Source organism: Budorcas taxicolor, chromosome 11 (assembly GCF_023091745.1).
Source record: "Budorcas taxicolor isolate Tak-1 chromosome 11, Takin1.1, whole genome shotgun sequence".
Classification (NCBI taxonomy): Eukaryota; Metazoa; Chordata; class Mammalia; order Artiodactyla; family Bovidae; genus Budorcas; species Budorcas taxicolor.
Genome location: NC_068920.1, coordinates 43,974,937 through 43,998,381, shown reverse-complemented (window position 1 = coordinate 43,998,381; position 23,445 = coordinate 43,974,937). Strand labels below are relative to the sequence as shown.

At 47.6% G+C, this 23,445-nt stretch overlaps 3 protein-coding genes across 3 annotated transcripts; 2 read left to right on the top strand and 1 right to left on the bottom strand.

Annotated features, from left to right (window-relative positions):
• Positions 1 to 1,460: 1,460 nt before the first annotated feature.
• Positions 1,461 to 5,873, top strand: PRICKLE4 (prickle planar cell polarity protein 4). The gene is made up of 5 exons (XM_052649526.1): positions 1,461 to 1,637; positions 3,190 to 3,327; positions 3,617 to 3,820; positions 4,388 to 4,592; positions 5,065 to 5,873. Exons 1-5 carry the CDS (start codon positions 1,461 to 1,463, stop codon positions 5,436 to 5,438), a joined length of 1,098 nt encoding a protein of 365 aa, XP_052505486.1. The 3' UTR covers positions 5,439 to 5,873.
• A 62-nt stretch (positions 5,874 to 5,935) lies between these two features.
• On the top strand, positions 5,936 to 7,286 carry TOMM6 (translocase of outer mitochondrial membrane 6). The gene is made up of 3 exons (XM_052649182.1): positions 5,936 to 6,122; positions 6,659 to 6,764; positions 6,973 to 7,286. The coding sequence occupies exons 1-2, from the start codon at positions 5,995 to 5,997 to the stop codon at positions 6,753 to 6,755; spliced, it is 225 nt and encodes a 74-aa protein (XP_052505142.1). The 5' UTR covers positions 5,936 to 5,994; the 3' UTR covers positions 6,756 to 6,764; positions 6,973 to 7,286.
• Positions 7,287 to 13,242: 5,956 nt separating this feature from the next.
• On the bottom strand, positions 13,243 to 21,113 carry USP49 (ubiquitin specific peptidase 49). Its single transcript, XM_052648071.1, has 5 exons — positions 19,773 to 21,113; positions 18,295 to 18,499; positions 15,321 to 15,429; positions 14,572 to 14,777; positions 13,243 to 13,588 (listed from the first exon to the last, which is right to left on the bottom strand). Exons 1-5 carry the CDS (start codon positions 21,111 to 21,113, stop codon positions 13,398 to 13,400), a joined length of 2,052 nt encoding a protein of 683 aa, XP_052504031.1. The 3' UTR covers positions 13,243 to 13,397.
• Between the last annotated feature and the right edge of the window lie 2,332 nt (positions 21,114 to 23,445).

Sequence of the window (23,445 nt, the reverse complement as noted above, 5' to 3'; positions counted from 1 at the left end):
GGCCCTGAGTGTGAACAGCCATCAGCTTTCCACAGGAAAGCTGACCTGAGGGACAGAACAGGAAGGAAGCAGATGGGTGTGGAGCCAGGAAGCTGGGAAGGGTGGCAGAGGGTGAGGGCTCAGGGCTGGGAAGCCATATAATTTTTATGGTCAAAACCCTGTACCCAGCCCTAAAGCTGGGTCTCACGGAGGCTAGGGATTTGATGATCCCTTCCTGTGCCCAGCTGCCATCCCAGCTCTCAAAGACAACTTCCTCCTCTAAAGCTTCCCTTAGCCTTCTAATGTGACCTCAGGCAAGTTAGTTAACCTGTTTGTTTCAACCGTAAAATGGGATAATAGAAACTACCTCACAGGATTGTTGTGAGGATGATTATGTAACATGCTAGAAAAGTCTCTGTATGCAGTGGGTGCTAAATTGCTTCAGTGGGTTGCCATGCCTTCCTCCAGGGGATCTTCCCCACCCAGGGATTGGACCTGAGTCGCCTCTGACTCCTGCATTGGCAGGAGGCTTCTTTACCACTAGCACCACCTGGGAAGCCCCAGAAAAGCCCCTGGCACAGAGTAAATATTCTAGAAAGTTTAGTCTTTTTTTTTTCTTCCTAGAATGCCATGTCTATCTGCCCAGAATCCTGGCCCCATGCTCTCTGGTTTCATCGATGCCTGACCCAGTAGACGATGAGCTTGTTGTGGGCAGGGTTCATCCCTTTACCACTTCAGTAGTCACCTCCCATCCCCAAGATAATGTAGCCATAGCAGGACTTGCCCAGAGGAGGGCTAAAGAATTGCACTTAGAATTATCCAGTGACATTGCCACTAGAGACAGAAGATAGAAGCACAGGATTTTCCTCTGTCCTGGAAGAGCTGATAGACCAGATGAGGAGCTGAGAGAGGCACAGGGGGCAAAGAGGAACATTAGGTGAGAAATCTGGGGACACCCACTGTACCTATTTCTGGAGCATAGGGAAAGGTGAGCTGGTATGGGCTGGAGAGGCTAAGGGTCTCCTGGTGAAGTGGTTCTTTCACCTGACCGAAGCCTACAGCAGAAGTGAGAAGAGATGAGAAAGCAGGCTTCCTGGGTGCTGAGTGCCCAGTAAGGAACGGTGGGAATTATGACTGGGGAGGCGGGGAACAGGGGCCAGTCCACCCAAAGGTTCACGGGAAAGGTGGCTTATCTCCTTTTTCCATTACAGGGCTCTGCTTTCCTCCATCCCAGTGCTGGGAGACCCTAGAGTTGGAGCTTCAGAAACTCTGGAGCTGAAAGCTCTGGCCTCAAGATCTGACTCTGCCATTTACTAGCTTTGTGACCTTGAGCAGACCACTTACACTTACTGAGGCTCAGTTGGACCATCTGTAAAATGGTGACCAGAAAACTACCCAACTCATGTAGTTGATGGGAGGACTGATGGAGACAATGCCTGTAAAGCACTTAGCCTGCCTAGCTCATTGTTATGGTCAAATAAATGGGAGGCCTCTTGCTGTTGTTTTCTGTGCAGACTTTACCACCAATATCACTGCTGAATTCTGGCTGGCCCCATCAAGCAAAGAGGCTGGCCTCTCCAGAGCTGAATCCACCAGTCAACTCAGACAGCGACCTAGACCTCATGCCCAAGGAGGACCCTGAGGAGACCTCTGCTCAGGTGGGAGGAGTCCTCTGCTCAGGTGGGAGGAGTCCTGCCCTTCCCTCTGAGATTGCCATCCCCTTCATCCTCTGGACCTCTTTCCATTTCCACCAAATGGGAGGTAGTTAGTTAGCCTTTGTGCCCAGCTTCTTGCAGCCTTTTTCCTTTGCAGGAATCCCTGTCCATATAGCCTCCTCAGAACACAGGGGTTCAACTTCTCTACCTTATTTTTTTTTCCCTCCAATTTGGTTGTGCTGTACAGCTTGTAGAATCTTAGTTCCCCAACCAGGGATTGAACCTGGGACCTTGGCAATGAAAGCATAGAGTCCTAACCACTGGACCACAGGAAATTCTTCAGCTTCCTTAAACTTATTCACACATATACATGAATTCTCTCCTACTGGGCTTATGTTGCCAAAGCAGAACCTAGGGGGTTTGGCCCTAAGGAGTGAAGGGGGTGATTTCAAGCATAAGAAGGGAAGATGTTTAGGGGTGTGTCCCGCTAACCTCCCTCAGTGAGACCATAAACACGAGAGTGGATCAACTGTCCTTGTGATCGTGAAGGAAGAGTCTCCAAATGCAGGAGGGTAGACACCGTCCGGGACTGATGAAGAGGTGGCGATGAATGAGGGAGGGCGGGAGGGGAAGGAAGGACAAACCGAGCTCTGTCCCCCTCCCTGTGCTGTGTCTCCTCAGGATCCTGAAGTTCTGAGCTGGGGGCACCCTGGCCTGGATACCACCCCGGCTCCCAATTGGCCCGGGCTCCGGAGCCTCCTCCAGCAGCTCCCTCCACAGGACAGCGATGTGGGTCTCCCTCTCCCCAGCTTTACTCTCTCTTGCTTCCCTCTCTTTACTTACTGTGGGAAGAAGTGAGGTACACAAGGGAGGGAGGCACAAATTTACGGCCTAGATATGCCACTAATTGGGGGAAGACATCCCCCCACCCCTGGCCTGAGCTTTCCTGTCTACACAATGTGGGCAGTGACATCCGCTCTGTCCACCACCATACTTAGCCGAAGAGCAAATAAGAAAATGAACATGATCAGCTTTTGAACCTGATAATGGAATGTACAAATGTAGAGCATATGGTGGTTAAGTATTTATTGAGGCCCCTACGTGTGCCCCGCCCAAAGGCTTACAATTCAATTGGGGAGGCAAGGCAGGAGAATATGGAATAGGGGAAATCCAGTGGGAAGTGATATTGAGCTACGGCTCATTGGGAGCCAGGATCTAAATACTGGGTTGGTCAAAAAGTCCATTTGAGTTCTTCCATTCTATGTTATGGAAAATCCTGAATGAACATTTTGGCCAACCCAGTACAGGAAGATGGGCTAAGTGCTGTGGGGCCATCAGGACCTGAGTGATCACCATTCCTTGGGGAATGAGACACATGTAGATGTACTCCACCTCTCCTCCCTCTCCTCAGTGCTCATCTGTGCTGTTATTTCCTGCAGCTCCTTGAGGTTTTACAGTCTGTCTTTGACCAAACAACTAAACCTCCTCTCTCTAGTCAAACTTCAATCTTACCTGCTGGGGCTCTCCCAGTTTCAGTGGACGCCTGTTTCTGCAGGAGCGCTACTGCCTGGCCCTTGGGGAGGAGGAGCTGGCTGAGCTGCGGCTCTTCTGTGCCCAACGGAGGCGGGAGGCCCTGGGACAGGGGGTGGCCCGCCTGGTACCTCTCAAACTTGAAGAATGCACCTGTGAAAATGTATGTAACACCTGACCTGGCCACCATATTCCCCTTCCTCCTCTCTTTGCCCTCTCACTGCTGCAGAAGGGGATGGCTTTGGGGACTCCGAAGAGGAAAAGGGGTTTGGGGATTGAGTTTGGCAACATTCAGGAAAAAGGGAAACCAAATGTAGGGGTTCTTGGTGGAGCCTGCAGTGGAGGTGGGTTTGCCAGAGGTGTGGGAAGAACAGTTAGGTTGGGGTTGGGATGGAAGAGCCTGGAGACTGGCATATGCAGCCTGTGACCAGCCCAGCACCCACGCCCTGCAGTGCAGGGAGCCGCTGAGGCCAGGGGAGTACGGAGTGTTCACAGCTCGGGCAGGAGAGCGGCGCTGCTGGCACCGGGCTTGCTTTGCCTGCCAGGCCTGTGGCCAGGCCCTGATCAACCTCATCTACTTCTACCACGATGGGCGTCTTTACTGTGGCCGTCATCATGCAGAGCTGTTGCGGCCGCGCTGCCCGGCTTGTGACCAGGTACAAACTTGAAGGGAGGGGCTGGAGGGGGTCTGCCCAGGGTTAAGAGTGGCAGGGTGCAAAGGGACGCCTCCTTCAGTACCACGGAGTGGGGTACAGAGAACTGGAAATCAGTCTGGGACTTCTGTATTCACCTTGCTCTGACTTTTGAGCTCTGGGTACCTGGGGCCCGTTGCCTTTGTGCCCTTCCCCACCGTAAGCAGAGTCCCCCCAATTTTCTTGGACTCAATTTCTCCAGAGCAGGGACTCTAGGACAGATGATCATCTCAGTACGCTAGTGCTGTGCCTGCTCCAGCGAGGAACTCGTTCAGTGTCTGCACAAGAGGCAGTATGGAAACCTGGGATGGGCGTCCAGGCGACCCGGGTCGCACTTCTTCAGGATGTGCCACCTGCTAGCTGGGGGATCCTGGCTAATCCAATCAGCCCTCCCCGCGTCTGAGAGTGTTTGAGTAGATCAAATGGGAATGTCTGTAGACGTGCTTTAGCGTCAACTGGGTATAAGGCGTGGTTATTGGATGAATGAATGAGTGAATGAATGAATGAACCGTCCCCCTCTCCCTCTCTCAGCTGATTTTCTCCCAGCGCTGCACCGAGGCCGAGGGACAGCGCTGGCACGAAAATCACTTCTGCTGCCAGGACTGCGCCGGGCCCTTGGGCGGGGGACGTTATGCCCTGCCGGGGGGCGGCCCCTGCTGCCCCAGCTGCTTTGAGCGTCGCTATTCGGATGCGGGTTCGAGTCCGGCCCCGACACTGGAAAGCAGGGCGTCCCCGGGTAAGGGAGGAGAAGGTTAAGATCAAAGGGGAAGGGGGCAGCGGCTCGGGCTGGGCTGAGGGGGGTGGTTCTCCCGGGCTGGGACCCTCACCCCGGTCCCACGCCGTCCCGCCCCTCCAGCAGCGCCCCCGCCCCGCCCCCCGCCCCCCCAGACCCGAGCTTCGGGGCCCGCAGCTCTCACCGCGCGTCCCTGGCCGGCGCGCTCCGAGGGCCTCCAGAACCCACCCCGCGCCGCCGTTGGGGCTGCGGCGCGGGACTCGCTCCTGGGCTGGGGCCGCGGCCGCCCTCTGCTGGGCGGAGGCGGGGAGGGGCGGGAGCCTGGAGCGGACCCACGGCGGCGGCGCGCACGGCTCGGGGCGGAGCGGGAGGTTGGGCCCGGACTGGGACTGGCTTCTGGCCGCTGCCCCGCCCGAATCTGGGAGAAGGAGACTCGCGGCTCTGAGATGGGCGTTTCTGACCCCGCCCGGAACAGGAGAGGAGGGGCTCTGCAGAGTTGGAGACCGGGACTGCGCCCAGCCGAATGCTGCGACCATCTCCCGGGCAACCCTTCTCGCCACTGCCGTCAGCTCTAGTCTGGAAACCCGGAGCGGGATTCTTGGATCCAGCGCAGAGCAGGAGTATCGAACTGGAGACCAGACGGAGGCACGCCAAGGGCAAGCGCAGGGCCGCCTAGAGACGCCCCTTGATCCCAAGGAGGACGCTCCCTGCCCCACCTGCTCCTCTTCCTCTGAATCGGAACCCGAAGGCTTTTTCTTAGGCCATCGCCTTCCCCGGCCCTGGGAGACCCCGGCCCCTCTCCGAACTGGGGACAGAGACACCTCCAGGAGGCACTGTACCATTTGCTAGTGGCGCAGCCTGGAGAAAGGGGAATAGGGGGGTTGTGATATGTAAGGCGAGAGAGCGAGGCTCTCTTACCCCTCTAAGTCCTAGACTGAATGCCATCAGGACCACGTCTGGGGAGGGGCGGCGAGATGACAGGTTTGACTGCCTCCTTTCAGCCCGCGCACTTTATGACTTCATGGAGACTTGGAGAAGCCCATTCCTCAAAGCTACGCATCCCCTGCTGAGTGCCCCTGCCCCACCCCCACAGGCCGAGCGGCCCCATCCCCAGCGTCCTCCTCCCGAACCAATGAAGCTGGACTGTGAGCCGGTGCGCCGGCCGAAGGCCAGGACGGAGCTGGAGGTGGAACCCGACCAGGGAGACTGGAGCGCGGCGGCGCTCCACCCCTGGCCGAGGTGGCGGACGCGCACCCGGGAAGTTCTGCAGGCGCCTGTCGATGTGCGAGCCGCTGCGCCCTCTGTTGGCCAGTGGCCGGCGGAAGTGTGAGGCCGGAAGTTGCGTAATCTGTCGGCGCCCGCCCGGTGCTTGGTGAGCGTTCGTACAGAGCGGTGAGGTGCTGCTATGGCTTCCAGTGGGGCCGGCGTGACCGCTGCGGGCTCAGCAAATGAAGCTCCCGAAATTCCAGACAACGTGGGGGACTGGCTTCGGGGCGTCTACCGCTTCGCCACCGACAGGAATGACTTCCGGAGGTAACCGAGGCCGGGGGGCTCGGTCCCTCTCCGGCCCTTCGCGCGCGTTATGCGTACCCCCTCGATTTCCCTTCCTTGGAACTGGTTCCTCCAGATTTTTTTACATCACCCACATCTTGGTCTCTTTATGGCTCTGGCTGTGCTTTGCTGAGGTCCTTGATCGGGAGGATTTCCGTGCTGCCGAAGCGCTCTTTGCAGTCACCAGGCTCTGTCTAGAGAAGCTATGCTCACGGGGACCCTGGGGGAGGGGGCTGCAACAAACAGGCTTTTTGGCTCTGGACAAGTGTTTAATTGGCCTTTGCGTTTGACCCTGCTCTTATTAGACGTAGAAACGAACCTTAAATAACCATGTGGTCTTGGGCAACCTATTATGTACCGATCAGTGCTCATGCGATTCTGAAGTGCTTCTGCCTCAGGAGGGGACGGCTTCCTCCAGTGTGTGATTATGGGAACCGCCCCCCCCCCCCCAAGTCTCTCGTTAACCAGACACGTGACTCAGTGACCACAGGGTTAATGGGATGCGTTCCTTTTTCCAGGAACTTGATTCTCAATTTGGGACTCTTTGCTGCTGGAGTTTGGCTGGCCAGAAATTTGAGTGACATTGACCTAATGGCACCTCAGCCTGGGGTCTAGCCGGTGTAGGTAAGCACTAACCACTGTTCTTTCAAAAGTCCTAGAGGCTGGGAGAAGAAATAACTTAGATCACCTGTTCACAGACTAATAGGAAAGAGACTTGACAAAAGACCCTTGGCTGTTCCGAGTTAGATAAGTTTCCAGATGTTGCAAGGGATTTAGCGATTTTTACTCCAGTAATTTTACCTTTCTAATGCCACCTGTTGTCTGATTGCAGACACATGGAACCCCTGTGCTGTACTCGACCCCTTCAAAAACAGCCTCCAATCTGTGACCATCACCAGACTTGCCCTGATGGCGGCTGAAGTTTGTCAGATGGCACCTTCCCTTCCCTGCCTGACTTCCTTTTTTTTGCTGAGTCCACTCAGGACACCCTTCTCTGCTCAACAGGCAGGCTTCAGCTAAAGTACTGTCTTCTGTTCTGTAAAATGCTGTACATAGCTCCTAAGTTTCTGCAGGGGCTGATCTTGGCTCTTGTCCTGAGGAATAATCTAATGGTATTTTAACAAATAAAGCGTGTACACTAAGATATTTTATTCTTTTAATAAGAAAACTTCAGCTTACAAAAACAAGGTGTAAAAAGTCAAGATTTACAAAAATCATAAAAACATGATTTATATTTCACACTCAAGAGAGACAGGAACAAGTCCCAAACATGGATTTTAACAGATGGTTTGCTTCATAGTAAAAGAAAAAAAGAAATGGAAACTGTAGCCACCATACAGTGATGTTAGCATAGGTAATAGCTTATTCTTGAGGAATTTCCATTTTTGAGCAGTACTATGGGAAGAAGCCATTTGGTGTTGCATAGCATTTTAGTGCACCAGGTGGGTTTTCCAGGCACCAGGGAGGCATTGTTGCTATAATACAGTGGGATTCGAGGGCAGTAATGTGCAGGTGGAGGCAAGGTGTGAGTAAGCCTGGGCAGTGGGCTCTGAAGCAACACTGCTTGAGGAAGCTGCTTCCTTCACAAGAGATATTTTCTGACCCTAAAATTCAGGGTAGTGCCACTGTCCAGGAGTTTGGGGTTCTTTGGAAATGGAGTATGTAAGGAACTGGCATGGAAAGAATGATGTAGGCTTAGAAAGGTGTGGACATACAGACAGGCTCCCCTTGGCAATTTTTTCTAGTTGACTTGCTCTACTAGGTGTTTAAAAAATATACATACTACTTTTTTGCGCCAAGTCTCTGTAACTGGTATGGGATTAAAGGATAAGAATTGGGAAGGAGGGTCAGTATAAATATACCACGGTGGCCTAATTTTAAGTTAGGCGTTATCTCTAGCAGTCTGTTCACTAAAGGTAAATAGAATAAAATGGTCCTTCCTTGACCCTGCTGGCATAAATCTGGCTAAGAAAGCTGTTAAAGAGACTTAGGTTTTTTATATGTTAAAGAAAAGCACCATTTTCTTAATGAGCTCTAATCAGGGAGGTCCCAGCTATTAGGAGGAAGGAGTTTGAGCCTGTATGAATTGAGGCCTGTGGCTGGCTTAACATGATGTCAGGATCCTTTTAAGAATCTACACAGTGATCACAGATGCTCTGACAAGTTTATATCTTACTAGGCTGTTAAGATGAGGAAAAGTAACATACATTAAGTAAGGCTTGGGTTTGAAGCCATCACCCCCCAAATGGTGACCAGGAAGGAAACTTTTAAGCCCCGTCAGCCTGTATCAGACCACTGCTAAGCCTAGAAATACCAGCACCTGTTGTTCTTTATAGCAGTGAAACTTACATCCTTGAAGTCTGCTACCTGAGCTACTCATAACTGTGAAAAGTTCTATTTGATAGCAATTTTCAAAGGTAAAATTCAAAACATGGCCAAAATTAAAGACATGGCAGCTTCCAAAAGTGTAATTCAAGTTTCACTTAAAATGTGATGTCTTAGCTTCAAGTAACAGTGTTGCTGTTGGTTTATAAAGCCATAAGCTGATAAGGTAAAGTTTCATTTCAACTGGCTTAATTCCTGAAAGCGGTAAGAATTTAGCAGGTTAAAGCTACCAAATCTACACCAAATTTTGATGGATAATTATGAATTCTGTAAATGAAAATCCTGGCTTTCACCATTTCAACACAACATTTTTCCTCAAGGGAAGTGTTTTACATCCTGTCATGAGGTGTTTAGCCCAGGCTAGTTAACACTACTATGGGGAAATCTCCTACACTACCTAGTTAGATCTGAAATAGAAACATGCCAGCGGAAGTTAGTATGGAAACAGTCCACAAAATGACCATTCACTTCAGTGCTCTAGTGACTGAGGTGTGCTTAGAACAGTGTTTGGGTTGAATACACAGTGGTTAAAGTCCTAGACCAAGAAAATGGTTAATTTAAATATGGAAGATAAAAACTAAACTCACAGTCATATTTAGAAGGCGCTTTTCAATTTTAGTGCTAACTTCAAAAAAATCAACCACCAGGGAGATGCATACTTACCTGGTAAGGGAAAAAAAAAGTGGCCATGAGAGGTTTTATTCCACAGATAGAACCTCCTCACCTAATTAGGCCAGTCATTAGGCTGAGGGACCCAATTATCAAATGTGCTTTGAGTAAGCTTTTTAAACACCCTTTGGTGAAGACTCAGGAGCTCAGTGGAAACCCTAAGGTGGGAGTAAAAGGAACACGCTGTCTATAGCCCTGCAGGTGAGCAGGCCGGGTCTTCTCGGCCACAGCTACTCAGTCTCGTCCCCATCAGTGGGACTGGGTTGCTGGGACAGGTTCTTGAGCCTTCTTTTTTGCATATTACACAGTGCACTGGCTTGCCTTACAATCTAAAGGTTCACATATAGGGGATTGTGTTTTACACTGCTTCCTGAAACTTTGTGCAGAAGAACTTAAAACTAATGAAGGTGCCACTTCAGGAGGAACGGTTTTTGTTTGACTTGCACTATACGTTGCCTAGCATTAGACAAACTAAATACCTTTTTCTGAACATTTGTGCTCTCCCAACCAGCTGGAAAACTAACCCTTCCACTTAAAAGATAAAACTTCAGATAGGGATATATTATATGTTTAGGAAGGGGAAGCCCTCCCAGCCTGATTTTAAAAAGGCCTGAGTTAATGTTCGGAATATAAGGGGTGGTAAAAAAGAATAGGGTATATAGTTTGCCTTGAAAAGGAGACACCGATGAATAATCAAAACACAAAGATTTTGGACATTACAGTAGAATTTTCAGAACTTGCTGGTAATAATTTGCTTTCACACAGATACGAAATGTTTTTAAAAAGTGATACCAAATGTCCTTTACACTATACAGACCCATTTGCCACTTGAAATGACAAGAATCCTTTCCCTTAATCTTTTCAATCCCATGCAAACCATAATTAGGTACAAGGCACCAAATTTTATGAATTGTATAAAATCAGTTCACAAAGCTTTATCAGTACGTAAAACAAACTCCCTTTCTCCCTCCCTGCCCACCCATATCCCACCCCCCGCCCCACCCACCTCCACCCAACCAAGTTTTCATTCTGTACTACTGTCAACCTGTCACGTTTATGCTGGGACCTGGCTAGGGCTGTGCCCCACTGCCTGCCAACCCACCTCATCAGTTCTTACTCTTGGATGGAAGTGTAATCATAGCCAGAGTGGAAAACTCATAGAATCATTGACTCTAGAAACCTTGACATTAAAAACAAAAATAAACTCTGCTATTGAGTCCATAGGACACATTAACACTTTTATAGTTCCCAATTTTATTCATGACATTTAAGAGACATCTGGAAATTCTTTACAGTGCGTCGCTGTCCCCGTCAGCCTGAAAGGGACTGGATCAAAGCAGGCAAGAGGCCTGCCATCTTGAATAAGAGCTTCAGTTCCTAGCCATTGAGGGCATTCCTAATTTTTTTTTTGTTAACACTAGCATGAATGCTTGTCTCTGAGGCAACCACAAGTATGAGGGTCAAGCTAGATTGAGGTAAAATTTTGAGGGCCAGGTTGCATTCATCTTGGCTGGCTACAGCAGGAAGTAAACACACCAGCCAACTACAAAGGGTTCCTAGAACAGGGCTGTAACTACTTGTCTGGGAGAGAAGCAGGCCCATAAGGTTCAGTTAGGAGATCTTGGATTTGATTTGGCAGCATCTAGTCAACTTCCACCTGGTTCTTACTTTCTTCTTTACAATGTTTTGACTTAAAGTAAGATGCAACTAAGAAATTAATCTACTTCAGTATGTAAATAAATTAAAGGCAAAAGGACATTTCCCTCACAACAGCCATTGGCTTATGCATCAGGAAATTCTTTTCTTTAATAAAAATCTCCATAAATACTAACTTCTCAACAGCGTCTATTGCTGCTGCCTCTGGGTACCTGAGGTGTCTGGCTGCAGGGGCACCTTCAAGTGTGTGCAGCACTTTGAGGACTCTGGTATTGGTTTCTGTTCCAACTCACTTTAAGTGATTTTATTAATTTGAAGCACTTACCCTATTAATACAAAGTCCTTAGTCTGCTTAATTCTTAACTTTTGGTATAAAACTTTTTAAAAATTAAATTTGAAGATGTTTTGATTTTCCATGAGATGTTTATTTTTCTTATTCCCCCCCGGGACAGCCTGAGGGATTTAGTAGATGCTGTATAGTACTTCTCTGTCAGTTCTCTTTTTCTAGAATAATAAATATAGCATTCAGTGAAAGATGAGGCACAATTTATATTTTCCTTCCCTTTTTACTTTTTTTTTTAAGTCAGTGCGCTTTTCTCTTGCCACAAAAGGTCATCACCAATCATACCAACTTAAAAATGTGGATCTAGAGACTACAGTCTCGTTATCAGAGCCTCTGGCAGCATGGGCGGCTGTGACACTTTAAAACAGTGTCCAGGTGAGGGTAAGCCCGGGCCAAGCCTGTACAAAGAAGCCTGCAGTAGACAATACAAACCAAACAGCATAAAAAATGCCATACGCTATCGCTTCCAAATAAAAGCTAAGTATTACAGAAACCTCACAGTGTTGGAAAAAGCAAGTTTAATTTAAAGTATAGTCACTCCCTTTCTTTATCACGGTGAGCCATCTTCTGTCTGATTTCCTCCAAATCTCAGTGCTGTCTGGTAGGTCCTATGGGAGAATTCATCTCAAAAGAGGTCAACAGCAAATACTACACAGATCTGCTTGGGAAATGTGGTCTTTCAACATTGCTAAAGCTACGCCCCTCATCCTTTAGCCTCTTGTTTGCCAACTTCCCACCCCTCCCCAAACTTCCTGCACATCTACTCCCTTCAGGTGACATTTGTACTTCTACCTGAACTGAATGTTAATATGACATACTCAGTCAAAAGATGAGCATTCCGAGTGACAGGCTAAGGTGCTGTGGCACGCCCACAGTGAGAGTTGCAGTATGCATTCACTTTTACTAGTGAGTCAAAGTGAAGGACCGAGGAGGGAAATTCAGTGGTGCCTGACAGGGCAGAGGGCTTCCATATGGGCAATTTCATGCCAGTTAGAAACTGACCCAGTTTAAAAAAGATATATCTTACTAGCACTGAAGTGATGGACAGGACACTTGTTTTTCTCTGATGGACTGAGGGTGGGTGGGTAAAGAAACAGTAGGGATTAGCAGATTTTGGAGGAAACCGGCCAGGGCTGTCAGCAATAAACTGTTCAGACATACAGGAGGAAGAGTCCTAAGCCTTCGAAAAGCCAAAGCTCCCACACCTTGTGAAAAGGAAATAAGCTGCAGGTTAAGAGAAGCTGCATGCTGCACCAAGGTGAGAACGGGGGACAGGGATTTCGATAAGCCCTTGGACCACTGGCTCCCCCACCCCCACCCTCTGAGTTCTGAGAAAGCCTCAGAAACCTGACCTAAAAAGACCAGTTTAAACCAAACTACGTGCTTGCCCTAGACCTGAACCAGGAGTTTGCTACAGAACTGAGTATCCAGGAGTGAACTCAGGCTCAGCGTGCCACAAAGAGCATGTCATGTACCAGTTTCTTGCTTCCCCATATGAACTGCTCCTTCTTTAGAATGAAGGGATGTTCGTGCCATCTCAGAAGATGTGAAATGATTAAATGACAGCAGCAGCCAGGTAGAATATGACATGAAAAACCTCCCATTTTTCATGGAGAAATTTGCTCCGTGCACCTCCTTCCATTCTTCAACTGTTATCTCCTAAAAAAGGAAGTCTCTAAATTTTCAACCCTTGAGGACTACTTCCTCTGTAGGAAAAAGTCCTGACTTCACCTCCCACCTTGGAACCAATCCTGTCCAGCAAGCTGCCAGCCCAGGGCCCCTCCTTGCTCTGCAGTGCTCTGCCAAAGGCTGCTCACGTCAGGAGGCTCTTCCAGTGCTGCAAGGGGTCCCGATTAGCGGGGGAATCACATAATAGGAAGAAAACACTGCTGGATATGACCAACTCACTCCCTCTTTCCTCCACCCAAATCCCTCTATATTCAGAAGCAACTGTTGAAAGAGTCTTCATAGAAGTTACTCCTTTTGATTTGCTTTAACAAAGGAGGGAATTTTCTAAACCCATTTAAAAGAAAGTGACTACAGATTTTGTGATAGATACCAGTTACCTGGCACCTTCTGCTCTAGACCCAGTGAGGCAAACCTAGTAATCTGTTCCTGTAGTAAACCTTATTTCCTGTAAGAGGAAAGATGTACCAATACCAAGAGTTTAAAAGCAAGTCAGTCCTTGATAATGTGCTTGCCATTCAGGGGAAGGTCCGTGGTCTGCCCTCATCGTTGTTGCTGGAATGCACCTGAGTTTGGAGTTGGGTTGCTGAGATTCTTGCATTGCCCTGAACTGTTCTTTGAGTGTAAAAAAGGATGTAGGCTTGAGTTTTGCACACTTCCTCGACACTGCATACATTCAGCTTTGAGTCATTGCAGTGGACCCAAAAACCTAGGAAACCAAATGAAAGAAAGAGAGAATATGACTGCCCAACTTAAATTTCAATCAGCAGGCAAACGAGGAGATGAAAAAAGGGACAGAGAAGTTCTGAATAGATCCAACCTTTGATTGGTGGTGGTGGAGGAAGAGATAAGTAAATGAAACCATTGGTTTTAGCCCCACAAGCCCCACCACAACACTGCTTACAGTACTGACTAATTTTTGTCCTCATTTCATTCAGGCTTTTTCACTGCCCATTAGGGACTTCTACAAAGACAGACTGGGGGCTAAGAGATGTGAAAAAAATGGGGAGGAGAGGGGAAATGTACATAGATAAAGGTATGGAAGGAAAGGAAAACTTAGAAGGAATAAAGTTATTTTTCACAGGCTCACTCTGGTAGCCACCCCAAGGGCTGAGGGGTTCAAGATGGGTAAACTATTAAAAACACATCCACAACCCACCTGCCTTAGCACAGTAGCTGGGAGGCTCTGCTCTGGGGGACAAGGACTGAAAGAAAGCTCCTTGGGAAGGGCCCTTGGATCCTCACAGCTCCCATGTTAAGGGAGGTGATCAGGACATAGTATTGTAAGTGCTCAGAAAGTGTCCTCAGCTTTACTATGGGCTGATGCTAGTGAGACTCATATAGTATGAATATGACCACGACATAGCTAGGTCATACTGTTTATGCAAAACCAAGAAGGAAAGAGGTCTGCAGCAGAAGTATTAACAACAGCTATAACCTCTAGCATTAACTGACCATTATGTGCTAGGCACCACGCTCAGCACTTTTACATGTTAGTTCCTGTCAATTCTTAGAAGAGTTATATGTTGTCAGTGATATATTCAAAATTTGAATCCATCTTTCATAATTCTTTCCACTGGATTTCAATGTATGTAATATCCCCCTACAGATTAAATAAAAAGGAGAGGAATGAAATGTGGACAAACCAACCCTTTTTGGTGTCCCCCACCCCACAGAGTAAAGCGCACGCACCTCCCTCTGTGTTGTAGCAATAGGCTGTGTAGTGTCCTGAGCCAAACCCTTTCCCGTGATGCATGACCACTGCGGAGAGATCATAGGCAAAGGTCTCTTTGTCAAGAGAGGAGAGCATGTCCCTGCAGCAGTAAGGTTCCATGGTTAATACCTGGTCAAAGACGACATGGACCCCAATCTTCTCTCGGTGATTACGGCCAGACCACCTGTAACATGGATATGAACTTCTTACCAGTAAGAAATGGCATGTGTGATCATAGGCAGAGGTAGGTAAAATAGAAGTGGGGAAAACTTAACCTGGATTTGGTTTTCACAGCAAGGTAGGAGTACTCAGTGTTCACATATATTTCCTGTGAACATTCAGATGTTCTCTGAAACTAGAAATCCCTAAACAAGCAATCCAGGCAATACTCTTTATAGTTTACTTCCTACCCTTCTTTTCACAGATTATCTCATACTTTATTCTGAAGATGGCTCTATATAAGCCCAAGTGAGGCTATTAAATCTTCAAGCACAGACACCCACTGCAGCCTAGCTGATTTAATAGGGCTGTGAGGGCAGAAGCCCCGTCCTGACCCCCAATATCCACTTGCCTCACTGGGCAGGAACCATATACTCCATGGAAAGCCTAAGGACTCCAGGAAGCAGGCTTCTCCCCCCAACACCAAAGACATCTGCTCTCACCAAAGCCTTTGAAGTAGCTATTGCCACAGCTCACAGACACCTGGGATGCCCCAGAGCAAGCTCACCTGAATCTTTTAAGGTGCAGCCGGAGGACCTGAGGTAGTCTGTAGATCATTAACTGCTTTCTAGCTTCACTCAGAACAAGGGGTTTTGGATTGGATTTTCGTCGTTTGCCTAGATGGTTTGGGAAGGTATAAGACATGGATCATGAGGAGACTCATTCATTCCGAGCCGTGCAGAGACAGTGACTTGCCACCCAATATGCATTCTCCTAGTGTCTCAGTACTTCAACCTCAGTTTTATTTGGGCAGCAATGTGATCCTCTCTAAGGCTGCATTTCCCAGCCTCACATGCCCACGTGGTATGGCCACGGAAGTTCTGGCTGAGATGAGAGAAATGACTGTGTGGCTCTCGGGGGATGGCTGCTTAAAGAAGGCTGATGCAGTTGTAAGGTGCATCCTTTGTCCTTCCCACCATTTGAAAGGAATCTCAGTTTCTTTTCCTGTGAAATGGGGGATAATGCATGTATCTCAGGTTTAGGGAAAAGGTAAGAGGACACAGGGGGTTTCCCAGGTGGTTCAGTGCTAAACAATCTGCCTGCCAAGGCAGGAGATGCAGGTTCGATCCCTGGGTTGGAAAGATACCCTGGAAGAAGACATGGCAGCCCACTCCAGTACTTCTGCCTGGGAAATCCCATGGACAGAGGAGCCTGGTGGGCTACAGTCCATGGGGTCGCAGAGAGTCAGATACGACTTAGTGTTTGAGCATGCCTGCGTGCAAGAGGCACAGGATTACCAAAGGACAGTGTATTTAAAGAGATTTTTTTCTCCCACGTGACTTGCTTGTGGCCTATACAAATATTTAGAAAAGAAACTTCACTGGTTTTGTATTTTTATGCCACACTTATTTTCTGAAACATGTTTCTTGGTAACAGCACTGCTAGACATGCAGAACAAGGCTGGCCATTGCCTACATATACCCCATTCAAAACAAAACCAATGCTCAGGACTCCAATTTTGTTTCTAAAGATACTGAATTGTGGGTGAAATGCATTTCTAAATTACAGCAGGGAAACAGAAATGAAGTTCTCTTAATTTCCATCAGAAGCCTTCTCTATAACCATTTACTGATGACTGCTCTGTTATATTAATTCAGTCAGTGAATGGACGGGAATATAAAATTCATGGTCCACTGTGGTGTCTGCTAATTGTCTCTGAGCTGTTGATATCATGGTCTCAGTGTCTGAGGAGCCTGGCATCTGATTCGAAGTCCTGTCTGTACTGCTTGTGAAAAGTAGCAAATCACAGGCAGATGACATATCATGGAGCTTTCTCTGACAATAGGTTGTGGAGCTGTTGCTTCTCATGATAGATTGCAGCAACTAGATTGCAGCTTTTACTAGGGCTGGCAGTCATGGTATGTGAGGGCATGAGCAGAAAGAGAATTCAAAGAGGGGCCTGGCCTTATTTTACATTCCTGTTCACCAGCAGATTTTTGAATATTACTGCAGCTCTCTGCCTGGGAATCCCGGCAGTGACTGCTGCTCTCAGCAGAGGGAGTATGTGAGCTAAAATGAAGACAATATAGAATCTGGCTTTGTTTCTCTCAAATGAAATTCACGAAGAAAAATCACTGATTCAGTTAAGACTGATCAGTTCTGTCTCCCATTTGATTAAGCTGGCTATACAGAGAGGTGAAAGACTGATAGTTTTGAAACTTTCACAAGCAACAGATCGTTGCATCTCATCCCTTCACTATAGCTTTCCTTCCTTGCTATTTGAACCTGTCTACAGAGATACTGATAAATGGGCACATCTGACAACCAGAAAAAACAATCCTTTCTTGCAAAAATAAATAAAAGTGTTTCTTGCCTAATCTATCAGGTCCGAGAATGATAGACTTAAGGCTGTTAACATCTTTCTGTTCCCTACAAGTATAAAACTTCATGACTCACTATTTTAAAAAGAAAAAAAATACATACTGTCCTAATAAGACAATTTAAATCACTGGCTTTATAAATCTCTATGTAACAGGATAGGTGAGTTTATGCTTAACCAAGTACAGGATTTCACATTTTGTTTTAAAATGGCAAAATGGTATCAGAAGTGTGACTTTTGATTTTTGACTTGATTCTTCAGAGAGAACAGGTTTCCCACAATTCACTACTTTAAAAACCATATGCAAAAATATTAAAGGGCTACCATAAAATTGTTATTCCCAAACCAAAACTTACAGTCTGAACTATAATATGGCTGCACATTGTTCTCAGATCTCTGCACAATCCATTCATCTTAGTTTCCAAATCTCTATATGCCAAAACCCCCAAACATCAGTTTCAAAGTATTTGCTCTGCATTTCCGGTGTACATGCTGGGTTAGCAAAAGCATTCTTAGTGTGGCAAGACACAGGGTTGGGGGATGCATAAGGTGCTCTCAGGACCATATGGAAAAAATTCCATTTACAATTAAAGCCGTGATAGAGAAATACTTCCTCTGACCCTTCTGAGATGTGAACCTTTCACGGATGAGAAAATAATGATGAAGCTGCCATGGAGCAATGTACCATATGACTTCCTCTCTTGGTCTCAATGTACCCTTAGCATCACTTCTGACAGACTTGAATTCAGGATAAAAGCACACTTTTCTGATACATAGCCCTCAAACAGGCTATGCCACCTGTATTTAGACTAAATTAGAACTGTCAAACTCTATTCATGAATTTAAGCAAGACCCCCATAACCTATGAAGCTAAATACATTCTTGGAGTCCCCATTTCAAGGTCCATACTTTCAAATGCCTCCCAAGGTAACAACTAACCTCAATCACAGCAGGAGTCCAAGGAGGTCCAACTCCTAGGTTTGGTTTTATTTTTTTTAATATATAATGTCCATATGCTTTTTCTCAGGAAAATAGGAGGAAAAACATCCTTAAAAGATGCTTTAGAACCACTCAATATTACAGTGTTATTTTTGACTAAAAGGGCAATTGAAATACCTTAAATTGATATTCTAGTTACCCACACCTTCCCCCCAGGACTCACTGTTACACTGGTCACAGGCGTAGATTCTGCCTTCCAGGGCCTCTGTCTCTGTGAACTTGGCCAGCATCTCAGTGAGCAGGCACTCTGTCTGATTCAAAGGGACAAACCCCTTTTCTATGCAGTGATAGCGTTCAGGGAACTCCAGGGACAGATCCCAAAAGGGCTCAATGGTATTGGATTTGTAATTGCATGATACACAAGTGACCTAGGATGAAAAGATTAGTTGATAGGTTATGTAACTTCCATGCTTCCCACATTCATTTTTGCTAGCACATAACAACCAAAACTAAGTGTATAGCTTTCAAACAATATTTCGTATTTAAATGATAAACATAACCTTTAAGAGAATTAGAGCATATTGCTTCTGGTATGTATCTCTGTGATGCTAGCTGGAACTGGAAAACCACACAGCACAGACAGTATTACCGACCCCCCTTTCTCTCTTCTCTCCCATTCAGAGCCTCAGTATTACAGACAGAAGTTATCACGGAGTCATCAAGGCATCCGTCTGAGTTGGAGAATTTGCAGATTCCTGTCTGCTTCTCTCATCCTCATACTCTATCCTCCTCTAGACTCCGCTCCTTCTATCCAACCCAGCTTTCCTCTTTTTGCTCTTGTTTCTAGCAGCATCCCTACACTGATGCCTGTGCTCCAAGAGCCTCGAAGTACCTTGTGATTTGCCCTCCTCCCCGACTATAACCTTCCTAGATGCACCTTTCTTCCTACAGACTCCCAGGGAGGTTGAGGAAGTGCTAAGAAATACTCCCTTTTCACAAGCTGAAATACAAAAGCTGAAATAAACTTTTCTTCCCGTTCTATTCATCCTTCTTTTAAAATTCTAACTATCTCAGTAGCATAGTGCACAGGTTTTACCTGAATCTCTCAAGTTGCCCACTTTTTTAACTCTATCAATTCTTTCTGCATGTTCTCACAAAGGCTTACCTGTGTCTTCCCTCATATCCTTACATGGCTAAGGAAACGAAAGGGAGTGGGGAACCGGAGGGAGGGTTACTTAGGCCTTTGGCATCTTCCTAGCCACCTCCCTCCCTTGTAATTTGAAGGAAGGCTTTAGAAGGAATGATACTCTTTCAAACAACCATGGAACCAAGGTTATAGGCAAACTCTTCAATTTCCTAAAGCTGATCAAATGGGATGGGATGCCAGCAAGGGGTACTTAACTGTAACGAGAATATTACATTACTGTATCATCATTATAGATTAAAAGACATTTCCTGAAAGTGAAGTGATTTGGCAAGTTAAACTAAAAATCTGCCTGGAAAACAGGAGGCAGGTTCACCAACGAAGCCCTCACATAGTACTGTGAAAGGCACCGCGGCCGCCCTCCACTGTGCATAGTTACAGCAAACGTATCCTCATTAGGCCAACAACTTGGGGAAGGCACTCACGGGAAGCCTACTACTACACCAGCCCCGCTCCAGCGTGGTGGGCAGTCAGGGCTGCGCCGAACACACACCTACCTGGCTAAGTAGCTGCCCGTGAAATATGGTGTTCACCACCTTTAAGACCTGTTTGGTGAGCTTCCTCTGGGAGAAGGGGATGAGGATCCGGCGTGTCGTGCCTTCGGACTCGAGTTCCTGCTGCACTTTGTGCAAAAGCTCGCAGAGAAACTCCTGCGCGTCCTGCTGGTCGTAGCCGCGGAAGGCGGGGATCAGGCTCCACACCGAGTGAAGCATGGCGAAGGGCGACACCAGGGCCCACTTCCCCGACCACATGACGCGGAAGAGGGTGTGCAGTTCGTGGCAGAGGGAGATGTGCTTCGAGCTGGGCTCCTTGTTCTGAATGAGCTCTAGCCTCCTGCTAAGGGAGGTCCCACCGTTCAAGCAGAGGCCCTCGCGCTCGCAGGCCTCGGCCCCGTCACTCCGGGGCGACGACAGCTCTGTGGCGGAGCTGCTGGCTGGCCTGCCTGAGAGCGGGGCCTTGCCGTTGGCGGCCCTGGGGAACAGCTGCTCCGTCTTGGACGGGTCGAGGTTCAGAAAGCACTCGCGGAACTTGCGCAGGTGGCTGAGCACCTGCAGGATGGAGTTCATGTAGCAGGTATTGCCCAGGTTGCGCAAGCCCGTGACGCCAGGCGCCATGGCGGGCGCGCGGCGCGGCGCAGGGCGGGGCCCGGCGGGCGCGCGCGCGGCGGGCACGCGCGGCGGCGCGGTGCGGGGCGCGTGCAGCAGCAGGCGCGCGCTTTTGCGCGGAGGGGTGCTGGCCAGCTCCTCCAGCAGCCGTCGCTTCACCTCGCGCCGCCGCTGCCGCGCCGCCTCCTTCTTGCGCTCCAGCGCCTCTTCCCGCCGCCGCTGCTCCAGCTTGGCCTGGCCCCGCGAGGTCTTCTCGAACCAGAGCCGCAGCGTCCTGGCCAGCAGGCGCTGGCGCCGGTACCACAGAGCCGTGAGCATCTGCGGCTGTCCCTGAGGAGCGCGCTGAGGCGGGACGGCGTCCTCGCCCGCCGCCATGGACCGCAGCGTCCGCCCGCGCCTCAGCGGCGGGTCCTGCGTCTGGCCCCTGACCGCCAGGAGGGAGCTTCTCAGCAGCTTCAGGTCCCCCTCCGGGTTGTCGTTAAGCACGTAGTCCTTGCACAGGTAGCAGAACACGTAGAGATCCCGGACCTCCATGGCTAGGGGGTGTCTGGTCTCTTCGAAGTGTTTGAGTGCGTGATCTTCGATGTAGCGGCCGCAGGCCACGTGCGAGCACTTGAGACAAGCCCACACCGACTCGGTGGTGGCGCACTCCCGGCAGTACCACTTCTGCGGGTTCAGGATGGAGTGGTCCTGGGCGAGCCGCAACCGCCCTACATGTTTGCATCTATCCATGTCTTAGGGAAGGCTCCACTCTTTCAACCTGGCACGATAAGGGTCCCCAGAGAGAGAGAGAGAGAAAAAAAAAACTTTCAGCAAAATATTTTTCTAGAAAAAGGCTTGCAACCGGCATTTTCCACTCAGTATTCTTTAGTTTTCAATTCAAAATTGGTTCCTTTGGAAGGAATTTTTATAAAAGGAAAAAGCAATTTCGGCATAGACTGGGAATTACAGAAAGACAATTCCTTAAAAAAAAGGAAGAATCATAAAATACTAAACGACAGACCTTACCACTAATGTGTAGCTTTACATTTTCTAAGGCTGTTTTAGTTCTTGAGTATCAGCTAATTTTTACGTAAGGCTGATTTAGAAATGTCATTACCCTCATTTCACGTTGCACTCAACTGGCCACTAGGGGAAAGAAGCCCGTATTCTGAGCCATCTCTGAATTGATGATGTCCTGGAAATGAAAGCCTCTCTGACTCATGGTGACAAGATGCTGGCTGTATGCAAAAAGGGACAGGGCAGAGGAAAGGCGAAGAGAGACAGAGAGAGCTCACAAACCAGTGACACCAGGACCTCATCACAAACCAGGAGAGATGAAGACACTCAAATACAAAGGCAATCTTAGGTCAATTTCACTGTATTTCAAAGTAGAGATAACAAAATATGGTTAAAAAAAGAGCGCGAGAGAAATGGTAAGAAAGAGAAAGTCCTTTGTAGTACAAAGTAATTTTATTTTGTGTCCAAAGATCCTAGCTAAGTAGGTAGACTGAGCCTCAATCTAACATTTTATTTGTTTTCTGTGGTCTACAAGTTTGTGCCTCATTTCATATGCTGAAATCTTAAACCCCCTCCCCCAGGTGATGGTATTAGGAGGTGAGGTCTTTGGAAGATGCTTAAGTCATGAATGGGTTGACCCTCATGGGATGAGCCTTCAGGAATGGGATTAGTGCTTCTAAAAAGAGTTCCCTCACCCCTTCCTCCATGTGAGAACACAAGTGAAAAGCCAGCCACATGTCTGTGAACCAATGTCTTTGCCAGATATGGAATCTGGTGCCATGATCTTGGACTTCCCAGCCTCCAGAACTGTTATGTATAAGCCACCCAGTCTATGGCATTTTTGTTACAGTAACTCTGAGGGACTAAGCCAAAGTGTCTGTAAAGAACATTTACATCTTGTAAAAACGATGGGAAAACATTTACCTTCCTTACTGGAAGAATAAGTAACTACAGAACTAGACAAATCTGACTTGGTGATATAGTGGCTACTGGTTATTACAGTATTTGATCAAACTATGAGACCAAAAAAAAAAGCAAACCTTCCAGATAATGTATGCAAAAATGCTTTTTATTTTTAAAACAGTGGTAACTCACTAAGCTTTTTTTTTTTTTTTTGGTCTTTCTAACATTGCTTCCTCAATATTGTTCATCAGAGAAGCCTAATAAGCAATTTCTTCAAGGGAAAGAGGCTATTTTAAAAGAAAACCTTTTATTCTTTGGAAAGCTGACCTGCCAACGATACCAGTATTTAAATTCCCTAAAGGGAGTTCCTCTTATAAAGTGGACTTCTTTCACCTCATTTCTTGTCTGCTCTCATTTCTGGGAGCAAATACAGTTCTATCATGATGGGGTCACCCAAGAGAAGTTCTAACTCCAAAGTACTCTAAGTAGTTCCTTCAGTTGGTTTTCCTTTCTGGCTTGGCCCTATTGCTAAAACTCACAAATATACCATAAGACCAACCAGAGACCCTTCTCATTTTTAAATTGCCCATTCCAGCCCATTCCTATATAAGAAATCCTTAAATCATCATACAAAGGAAACTAACCTAGATTCAGTTCAGTTCAGTCGCTCAGTCGTGTCCGACTCTTTGCAACTCCATGAATCGCAGCACTCCAGGCCACCCTGTCCATCACCAACTCCCAGAGTTCACTCAGACTCACGTCCATCGAGTCCATGATGCCATCCAGCCATCTCATCCTCTGTCGTCCCCTTCTCCTCCTGCCCCCAATCCTTCCCAGCATCAGAGTCTTTTCCAATGAGTCAACTCTTCGCATGAGGTGGCCAAAGTACTGGAGTTTCAGCTTTAGCATCATTCCTTCCAAAGAAATCCCAGGGCTGATCTTCTTCAGAATGGATTGGTTTGTCTTCCATCAAATCAGATCATCCTTTGAGTACTATCAGGATTTAGTTTCTACTATATTATTTTTCTAACCATTGACTTGTTGCTAAGTGCCCTTTAAGCCGTGTCTGTGGATGTATTTATCCATATAACTAGATATAACCTCCTTCAGAGAGGAGATCAAGTGTTATATTTCTTTTTTTCTTTAACCTTTATAATTTCAA